General features: G+C 33.7%; 1 protein-coding gene across 1 annotated transcript in view; it reads left to right on the forward strand.

Annotated features, from left to right (window-relative positions):
- Positions 1-10,904, forward strand: part of VWDE (von Willebrand factor D and EGF domains) — an 80,051-nt gene extending 69,147 nt beyond the window's left edge. The window contains exons 26-31 of the mRNA XM_008570111.1: positions 1,056-1,151; positions 4,263-4,358; positions 4,453-4,548; positions 5,503-5,598; positions 7,879-7,982; positions 10,775-10,904. Coding sequence (XP_008568333.1) covers positions 1,056-1,151; positions 4,263-4,358; positions 4,453-4,548; positions 5,503-5,598; positions 7,879-7,982; positions 10,775-10,789 — 503 coding nt within the window. The 3' untranslated portion in view covers positions 10,790-10,904. The remainder of the gene's footprint in view (positions 1-1,055; positions 1,152-4,262; positions 4,359-4,452; positions 4,549-5,502; positions 5,599-7,878; positions 7,983-10,774) is intronic.
- The last annotated feature ends 20 nt before the right edge of the window (positions 10,905-10,924 follow it).

Raw genomic sequence — 10,924 nt, forward strand, 5'->3', positions numbered from 1 at the left:
GGGGGGGGGGGGGGGTTTGATTTTTGGTTTTTGGGTTTTTTTGCCTTTATGTTTTCTTCATTCCCTACTGGAGAAAAATGTATCTGTGGTTCATCTTCTAGCTTTCTTTTAAATGTTTGATCACAACACCGGCATTCTGTTTCATTAAATATTTAAGAAGTTCTGAGTTAAGCAGACACCTATCATGTTATTCCCTTCATTTTTTACAGTATCTGTTTGCTTCTTTGGGAGCAGTGTTTACAATTATCTGCGTTTAATCTAATCCACTGCAATTTAATGACTTCTCTCAATGAAAATTTAAACCAACATTATAACTTGTCCACTAATATATAAGGCATGATGCACAGGGAAACAAAGATCAATTTGATTTTTGCCTTGATTTCAAGTAACATATCGTAAGTGAAGGAGACTTGGGATACAATTATAAAAATGATTGTGATACAAGTTGGGTTATGATGAATGATGTAATCACTTGGAATCAGAGAAGACAGAAACTAATTCTGGCAAGTGGAGTTTGGAAAAAAATAGTATTTGTATTAGACCTTACAGAATGGGGAAAATCTAAGTTGAAAAACGGAATTGCAGTGCCTTTCAAAGCAAAACAAAGAAAAGAAAACAAAAACAAAGAAAGTTCTTGAGTGTGGTAGGACTTGAGCGGAGGGTTCCCATTTTAATTGGGAAAGGTACAGAAAGAAATGAATGGCCACATGTATTTGAGCAGATTACAAACCATCCTGTTAGTGCTGTTGAACTGAATTGTCTTCTTGTAACTAACAATTACTATTTTTAGCTCACCGAAGACTTCTGAATTCTAATCATAGCCTTCACACTCTTAGCTTAGTATTATTTGTAAATTTAATGAACATACTTTCGAAGTGATTATCCAGTTATTTCATTCCTCTTATTTTTAGAAAAGTCTAATTAATTATAGGTTATGGATTTTACTTGCAGTAAAAATAAAATATTTTATTATGCACCATTTTGTATTTCTGTGCAGCTTCCATTTTTTAAGTAGTAAATCTTTTACGGTCTCTTTTCCTTCTGCTATTCATTAGCTTTGTGTGACCCTGTTTGCCTCAATGGTGGTTCCTGTAATAAGCCAAACACTTGCCTCTGTCCAAATGGATTCTTTGGTACACACTGTCAGAATGGTAATTATTCATATTTTGTGAGTAAAAAAGGCAGAAGTTAGACATCAACAGAACTGTGAGTAAACATGGGACAAGTCTCAAAGGGAAGATGTTATTTGTATTTCCCCTCTATTTCTTGTGATGTTGCAGATATAGTCACCAAATAACCAGTTCATACAAATATATCACAGTTATTACATATAATGATTATATTTATTCAACATATGTTAGACTCACAACCTTGGCACTTGTATGTGCGGTTATGTAGGAACAAGGTGTGAAATAAATAAGCAAAGTTTTCCTACAGTCTATTATAATAAAATGGTATTATTTTTGTTGCCTTTATAACAACAACAAAAAAATGTTCAATCTGTTGTCCACTGTTTACCATGATCTCTCTTGACTTTAGTTTCATTAAACATTTATGAAGAGTCACCTGTGCACAACACTACGCAAGATGATGCAGAGTCATAAAGATGCATCGTTTTTCCTCTTTATGGGTCATTATTTTAACACTTGCCCTCATCTAGTTAAAACTACAGGTTTTGAGGGGGTTTTGTTGTTTGTTTTGTTTTGTTTTTTTCAGAAAAATGGGAATGTCCTGAGGGGGAGAGAGTAGATATGAGTTAATGTCAATAAATGAAATTTAAAATGCATTTATCTACACCTTTATATTTTTGAAATTATACAAAATGTAAATTTTTAGTATAGAACATGTTATAACATCTCCATAATTTAATTCCTAAAATTCATACTTGCCTTGCCATGATGCACTTTGGTTTGCAATTCTGTTTCTATTTGGAGGTTGGCTACGATTCTTAGGATAAAATTGAAGCAAAGAAACCATCACTCTAACAGGATGTACGGGCACAGGGAACGAGTTTCTCTAATTCAGATTTTCTCTGAGGAACCAGTTTACAGAAAAGAAAGAAGTGAAAACTAAGTTAAGGCAAATCTCAAAAACTAGGAGACTATGACTAAACCCCTGCTGAAGAGTTATAGGTGTAGTTTTGAGTGGAGAACGTAAGAGGGGAATGAAAAGCTTGTGTCTGTCATGCTGCTTGCAGTAGATGTAAGACATAGTAAGAAAAGTTCTCCTTTAAAATGTAGATGCCACCAGTGTAACTAAATAAAGGGAGGAAATCTCTAAATGATCAATTTGAACTAAAAATTACCTATTAAGTTGAACTAAAACATATGCCATGTTTTAAGGGCCCAGGAGACAAGTTGTTGAGGAAAGAGAGTAGGTTTTGGAATTAGCTAGTCTCTGCAACTTCCCAGCTGGCACAGACTTTGGAAATTTGCTCAAAGTTTGCAGCCCTCAGATTTCCTGGCTTTCACATTTGATCTAGAAAGTTGCTGTAAGGTCTAATTCTTATTAGATCACATTTCCTTCTGAGTCCAAATGGTGGGGAGCAAAGATGGCACACACATTGAAAGCGATTGAATAAAATTAGGCAGAATATGGTTAAAAATAAATATGGGGCACAATTACTGTGTGTACTACAGAATTTCACAAAAGAGAGATACAGAAATTGATCTAGAAACATCATGAAAGCATTTAATAAGCAAGGCTTAAAATGGATGGCTAAAGAGATATTTAAATACATCTTCCAGTTTCCTTCACCTCTTGAATTTCACATGAAAGGTGAGTCCCGATTATTTGGCTCACTTTGAGCCTTGATGAAAGAGTGAAAGGAGGCCTATAGAATCTCATAAATATACATGTGAGGGTAGATTTTGTCCTAATCCTCCTTTTCCTGATGTGAGATTATAAGTAGACATGGCCAAGCCTAAATTTTATGTCCTTTATATTTGTTTTAATTATACATGCTTTTTTGTGTAAATGTAGTATTTATATCTACACTCAAGTCTTTGTGGATGATTATTAATTATAGCAAGTTTACCCATCATAAACAATATGTTTTATTTTAGTTTTAAATTTCTAATTAGGCATTTCCTATGGTGTTTTTGTAATGGAAAAATATAGTTTTCTTAATAAATAGAAATAATCTTAAGTTGTATGAAGAATAAGGAGCAGAAAATGACAGAGCATTTCTCCACTCTTAAAAAGTACCAGTAAAATGCCAGAGAAAGTAGACTCAGCATGAACCAGAAAAAGCACAGCCTAAAACAGTGCAAGTTATCCACTTGCTAAAAGCATTCAGTTATACTGTTTTTATATTTTTACTTATGAATTTATTTGAAATCAGTGGAAATTTTTTTACAATGTTGGAAGTAAAGAAAGCAGCTTATATTAAAGATGGATCTAATTTAAACTGCGAGTCAGTCTACAACAGCCATGTTACCAAAACTAGTTAATTTGAAGTTTATTTTTAAAATGCAAACTAAAATACATTTAATTATCATTTAGGAAAAAATTAAATTTAAAATTTTTCAGGCAGGTTTGCTTTTCTATTATTTAAACAAACAAACAAAAAACACCCTGCATTTAATTTTTATATCTGAAAGAAACATGAAGCAATAACAACTTACTCATAAAAAATTACAAATATTAACCTTTGAATTTCACGGAACAGGATCATACACATAGAACATGCTAGCAAATTGAATTAGAAGTTATCTAATAAGTATTCCTAACAAAGACAAGGATTTATTGTTGTAAAGATTCTTACCAAGCATTCACAAGAATAAGTTACAAGTAAACCTCTGCCTTTATGATCTCAGTAAGTATTCAAAAGTTAATTTAAAAGTGTTTTCTAGATATCATGATAAATTGTTGAGCTTTTTCTAATTTCCATGAGAACCGGTACATTCTTATTTTGAGTTAGGTTTTGACTTATTTCTTGGTTTTGTCCAGATCATCTCGTGCATACATATGGTGAGACATAAGGTTTATAAAATATGCACTATAAAGCTGAGGACTCCATTTGTTATGAGCGCTTCATCAATACATTTCCGATTGTGCTAACCCACTAGCAGCTTATAGCTATAAACACTGTATTTTATGATTTAGAAAGGACAATTTTAATGACTTGCAGTTGTGATCTTTTATTTTAATAGCACATTCCTCTGCCTTATGGCCCATTGATAACAAGCACATGATACAACATATATTATATAATAATTGAATATGTGATATTTACAGATTGCTGCCATATGTTCTTTCAGCTATCTGCCACCCTCCCTGTAAGAATGGTGGCCACTGCATGAGGAATAATGTGTGCATCTGTCGTGAAGGATACATTGGTAGAAGATGCCAAAAAAGTAAGACACCACTAAATGTGTTTGTCAACTACATGTGAAGCAAACATAAAAGTGTTGCTGTTTAAGAACTTATTCTTCATGCTTTTACCTTAAGGCATCTGTGATCCTATATGCATGAATGGAGGAAGATGTGTGGGACCAAACATTTGCTCTTGTCCTTCCGGTTGGAGTGGAAAACAATGCAACACACGTAAGAGGAATGCTTTTTAAATGCTAAAGCTTATGTGCTTCATGGGGAAATAAAGCTGGATATAAAGCAAAGAGCATTTTTCTTTTTTCCTCCCCCCCTTTTTTTTTTTTTTTTTTTTTTGGCGGCTGGCCAGTCCTGGGATCGAACCCAGGACCATGGTGTTAGCACCATGCTCTAACGAATTGAGATTTTTTTTTTTCCCCCCCCCCTTTTTTTTTTTTTTTTTTTTTTGGCGGCTGGCCAGTCCTGGGATCGAACCCAGGACCATGGTGTTAGCACCATGCTCTAACGAATTGAGATAACTGCCAGCCCAGCTTATTTGTTTTTATTTTTGCTTATTTAGTCCTGCTTAGAAGATATATTTTTGAAATAGAATAAAGTACAAAGTCCTCTGAATTCATCTTTTCAGGTTGGCAGAGGAAGAGGGTATATTGTATTTTTTCAGTTTTTCTACTGCACTTGCCATGGTAAATAACAAGTCCTTAAATTCTGCTCTCCTAATCTGCAGTAGGGGTCAGGGAAGGACTTTTAAAAATCACACCTCAAACTAATCAGTTCAGACCTTTCCAAGCTGGGGTGCCACTGCCTTTCACTCTGGTTAGTTTCTGAGATGATGGAAGCTCTCTTCATTCAAATGATTAATATTTTTTCCTTTCTGTAAAATTATTTATAGTTAGCAGCTATTATAGTGTACTAATCAAAGTGAAAAATGTGAAGCAACATAAATACCCCCCAATGGGGGAAAAGTTCAGTCACAATGCATTCAAACAATGGAACATTTATAACCACCAAAATCACATTTGCCAAGAATAGTAACATTGTAAAATATTCTTGATAAAATGTTAAGGGAAAGATCTTTTAATCATTGCCTTTTAACTTTTTTTTTAATGAAAATTTTTGTGGTTTATGATAGATTTGACTACTAATTTAACTTGTTTGTATTTCTATTTGCAGCTCTCTGCTTTCAGAAATGTAAAAATGGTGGTGAATGTACTGCTCCCAGCATATGCCATTGTCCTTCCACCTGGGAAGGTGTGCAGTGTCAAATACGTAAGCCCACAGGATTTTATTTCTACTATATGTTCTGAACCTGAATCTGTTATAATAATTGAAGTATAGCTTTGGGAAAAAATCCATAGAGGAAAAACTTCCAATATGATGATCCTTTAAAAAAAAATGATTTTAGAAATTAAAAGAGAATTTAACCAATTTTATACCCATTTAAAAGAAAAAAGTATGGTATAATTTATTAATAATTTATGTGACATAGGTCGTTTCAAGTTATGATCTGTGGGCTCTGTCAGTGAAGTTTTCTCAGGTGGGTCAAAGAAGATTTTAAAATACAAAAGTTTAGTATTATTTTATATATAAGATAAATATATGTTTATCATGACAATCTTAAAAAATATGGAAACTGATAAAAAAATTAATCACTCCAAATTTCTCCACCCAGAGTTAATTTCTGTTACTTTTTTAGTATTTTAATATGTTTTCATCCAGTTTTAGTCATAAATTTCTACATAAATGAAATCTCAGGGTATAGAACAAATTAAAATTTTATGTAATTTAAAAATTTTTATGAAAACTTGAAACAACATGTTATAATATTAACATGTTATAATATAACTTAATGGAAAAAATTGGAAATCTCCCCAAAATATTTTCAAATGATCAGCAATTACATATTTTCAAAACTGATGGCCAAGTAAACTGAAATTACAGTTGCTACATGATCGTGCCTTTTTACTAGAAATATGTGCCCTCCTGTTTGATAACTTGTGAATCACATTGTTGTTTCCATGCATCAGAAATTTTGCATATAATTGTGACTTAGATATTTTATTAATAAATGCTGTTATAATTTATACATTTTTATCCTAGAAAAAAAATACCAAAGTATTATGAAGCGCTAGTATCTACATGAGAAATTTTTGCTCAAAAATCAATAATTCTGATTAGAAGTTAGATGAGATAAAATGTTAGAAAAAAGAGTTGTCAATCTAGACTTCCAGAGAAAGGTCTGTGTGGACCATGAGAGAGAATAAGAAGATGTTAAAAGTACATTAATGCAGAAGTATGCTCCAATGGTTGTATATTGAGCTTCTCAGAGCATAGCCTGAAGCTGTGCATCCTGTTTCTGCACCCTGCAGCACCGTTAGGAGAATTAGAAAAAGTTCACCTTTTCAGAATGCTTTATTTCCAACTGACCAGAAAGTGTCTAATGATGTTATTTAAACAGGATGTGTTACTACCATCTGCTGGAAAATGGTTGTAATAAATATTCCAATTTATGATGTCTATTCTGTGAATGGTGCTTCCTTAGCTGTGGAGCCCTTGTGCATTACACAACCTGCTCAACTGTGTACAGCAGCCCTGCTGAAAATATACCCTGTCAATGCTGCATTTATATCAAAGGGAATATTATTCTTGAATTGTACAGCTTTCAATATGAGACACTGCAGTAGTTCCTCTCCCATGGAAGATAACTATATTGTATATTTTATAGTATGCTCATTTTCACTCGATATTAATTAAAAGCATTTACAATATCCTTAAAAAGCATAATTTAAGTGATATATTAAGTTCCATCATATAAAAACCACAGTTCATTTGACCTTTCCCCTTATATTTTAGTTATTTACAAGTTATGATAAGTATTATAAGCATTTTCTCCCTATAGATAGATGATAGGTAGTTAGATTGATAGACAGATATTGATATGTTGAGATAGATATAGGTTTGCTTTAATTGCCTTGGGAGAGATTTCAAGGAAGAAATTTCTGGTTCAGACAGTGTGAATATCTTTAAGTTTCCGATACTACATACCAGCCAGCCACCAAAAAAAACAAAACAAAAAGAAATTTTCCATAGAATTTTTCCACATTAAACTTCCAATGGTAGTTTGTAAAATTGTCTATTTTTCCATACACTTGCCAATATTAAATTGTCTCTTTTAAATTTTTGCTAAATTGTTAAAAAGTAAATTACAGATGCTACCTTCTATTATTGATTTGAACTTCTCTGAAAAAAAGAGTTATATAAGTATTTCAAATACATTAAAATGTAGCCAAAGAAATTTTTGTTTCCTTTAATAATATATGTAGAGAATTGTAAAAGTGTTGTTTGTGTTTTAGGTGTTTCATATTTTTGGTGTGTGTGTTCTGAAAAATGGAAGTGCATAGATTAGAACCAACTGTAGGCGCCTCACTAACAGAGTCTTGTCACTGTGTCAGTGTTCCAGTCACTGAATAACTTCAGACCACTGGCATAGAATATGCAACAAGCATTCTGTGTCAAAAAATGGTAATTGTAAAAATGTATGTTTTGCAGCAATTTGCAATCAAAAATGTCGTTATGGAGGTAGATGTATATTTCCCAATGTGTGTTCCTGCCGCACTGGATATTCTGGAGTCAGATGTGAAAGGAAAATACAGGTATTTTAAATTTTAAAGAGAAAATGAACATTAGATATTGACACCTACATATCTCTTCTACTTAGTGACTCCTCTTAATGTTTTATTTTCTTTTATTTAAAAAAATACAAAAGGGTTTACTACTTGTCTCTAAAACTAAAAATAATATTTTAGTGTCATTATAGAGTTACCTTATCACACAAAATTTTGATGTGTACTTATGGAATTTTAGTATATAGATACAACTGTGAAATGTAATGCAGTATTTCGTGACTCTAGAGCTGAAACAGCAAATATTTTACAGTACAATATAGATTTGACACCACTAATTAATATTTTGGTCAAATACTAGATCAAAAGACCACCCTCACTTCTCTCAAAAAATCCACTACTTGTAAATCAATAAATCACTATTTTATTGACTTGGGGGTGGCTCTAAATATTTTCAGTGGGTCATGTGCCACTAAAGCCTTGTCTAACCTCATTCTTTTCCCTGATAGAAATTAGTTCTCTTCATTTGCCCTCTATTAAAATTCATTCCAGGAAAAGTAATAGAAAACTCTTCAAGTCGTTAGAATTAGAATTTGTTTGTATTTCAGAAACCAAGGAATCAAAGGAAGAATAGAAGCTTTTTTGGAGTTTCTGAAATTGCCTCACACACTTATTTATAAGGCCAGTGTTATATAAGCATATATTTTAAAAGTTTCTGTGATCATATTTCTGCATATAAGATTTAAAACTGCATTTTGTTTGGTCTCTAATCTTAAATATCAATAGCGAAGATAGTTTTTCAGTCCTAATTCCTACACATACCAGGGTAGCTCTAATGATCACAAAAACATTACAGCAGACCTCTGAAAGATTTCTTAATGTTAATCAGTAGGAGTTTTAATTTAAAAAGCAATTATACGCTATTTAGCACTTCAAAAGCCCCAAGGGTCAGGAATATCAAAATACGCTGGAGTACTATAATTTAAAAAATGATAAGAAATGTTCTCCTCAAAGCTTGATATTGGATCAGTTTGGCTTAGAGGCAAAGTAGAGGTATGTATGTTTTTCTCCTAGCACAAGCATTCATCCTGGAAGAATACGGCCTCAATTTGAAAATAACAGATCATAATAGGGCTATGGTTTGAAAACCAGAAAACAAAATTACTGCGCACTTATTCGATTAGATATTGTTAAGAAAAATAAAAATAAAAGCTTACATTCCCTGGGTTTAAATTAGACAGCCTAAGAGGGCCGGCTTGTGGCTCACTTGGGAGAGTGTGGTGCTGATAACACCAAGGCCACGGGTTCCGATTCCTACATAGGGGTGGCCGGTTAGCTCATTGGGTGAGTGTGGTGCTGACAACACCAAGTCAAGGGTTAAGATCCCCTTACTGATCATCTTTCAAAAAAATAAAAATAAAAAATAAATGAATAAAATAAAGACAGTCTAAGTGTACACTATTTTACTTAATTTTATTTGAGATTTCTATGGCAGAGAAAACTCTGTGACCTCAAAAGCTTTTCAACTCTGCTCTGACTACTGGAGCAAACTAGGTTGCTTCTCTGTGTTCTATTTTTATGTATGTATTTACCATCTGAATCATTCCTCATACGATCAATAGCAGATTGTCTTCATCCCCATTAGCGTTGCTTCTGAAATGGCATCTGGAGCCATATTAAGGAAAAAAAAGAACAGAAGGTCATGGGGAAGGAAAAGGGAGAGAAGACTAGTTCGGAACCTCATGTCCTGCCTTACTGTAACCTGCTTTCCCAAGTTCTTAACTTCAGTTCTCACTCCGGCTTTCTTCTGTTGATTATGGGTGCCAACATTTTTACCTATTTTTAAAATATTTCTTTGGCTCCTAAACACAGGGTGAAAAAGAAATTTATCTTTAACAAGAAAAAGAGCAACTACCACTCATGGTTCACACAGAACCTTCTCTAACACCTTCCTTTGCTCTTTTTTAATATTAAAGCTTCCCCAAAGAAGAGTTCAGGGTGGCTAATCTTCCTCTGGCCCCAGATACCCTAAGGTAGTGGGTGAAAAAAGGAAATAAAGGGTACTGATTAGATTGCTGGAATTTCAATGAAAAAAAATATAACTACTAGCTAGAGACAAAAGAGATAAGGAGAAAATGGGAAGGGAGAAAAGTGCTAAAGAGGATGAATTAATAAAAAGCTTTATGGAGCATCATAACCTGCTTCTAGCTGTTGGGTACACTTACCCTTGACCCTGCCTCTTGTTTGTTCTGTGACCTTGGGCAAGTTATTTAGCCCCTCTGAGCCTCAGTTTCCTCATCTGCAATATGGGGCTAATCATAGCACCTAATCATAGGGTTATTGTGAGGATTAAATATGTTAATTATATGTAAGTACCTAAAACAGTGCCAGGTACATAGCAAGCATTGTGTTTAGAGTTTGTTTTTATTACGTTGAATAGAGGAATAGAGAAAGGTGCAGAAGGAAAAGGATGGGAAAGAGATGAGAAAAACATTGCAATGAAATGTTATATCAGTGGTCTTTTCCTGAAGGGTATAAAAAAAATTTCATTGGTTTTAGTGGGCATGGGTGCTTCTTGAATGTAACTGTTTGCCAAGATGGGGTCAAGTGGTGTGCAAGCTCCACTCAGTCACAATGCTTTGGTCTTTAGATGTGATCTTGATTAGATCCCAGTTTTATGAAAACAGTACTGAGTTGAGTGGCAAACAGAGGCTAAAGAGCTTTCTGTGTCATGTCAGAGGGAAGGAGGCAGTGAATAATAAGTAAGGGTTAAACAATTTTCTACTATTCATTGAACCTCAATTTCCTTTTTCCTACTACAGGTAAAACACCACTGAGTAACATCAAGGATGTGAATTACAAGTGCTGGGGTGCAGAAAACTGTAACCCCAAAATATAGTGCTTTGACATGGTGGAATAAAGAAGCAGCCTCAAGGTCTCTCTGACTTCCCCCCCCCCCCCCCCCCCCCCCC

Source organism: Galeopterus variegatus, unplaced genomic scaffold (assembly GCF_000696425.1).
Source record: "Galeopterus variegatus unplaced genomic scaffold, G_variegatus-3.0.2 Scaffold31, whole genome shotgun sequence".
In the NCBI taxonomy this organism is placed as follows: Eukaryota; Metazoa; Chordata; class Mammalia; order Dermoptera; family Cynocephalidae; genus Galeopterus; species Galeopterus variegatus.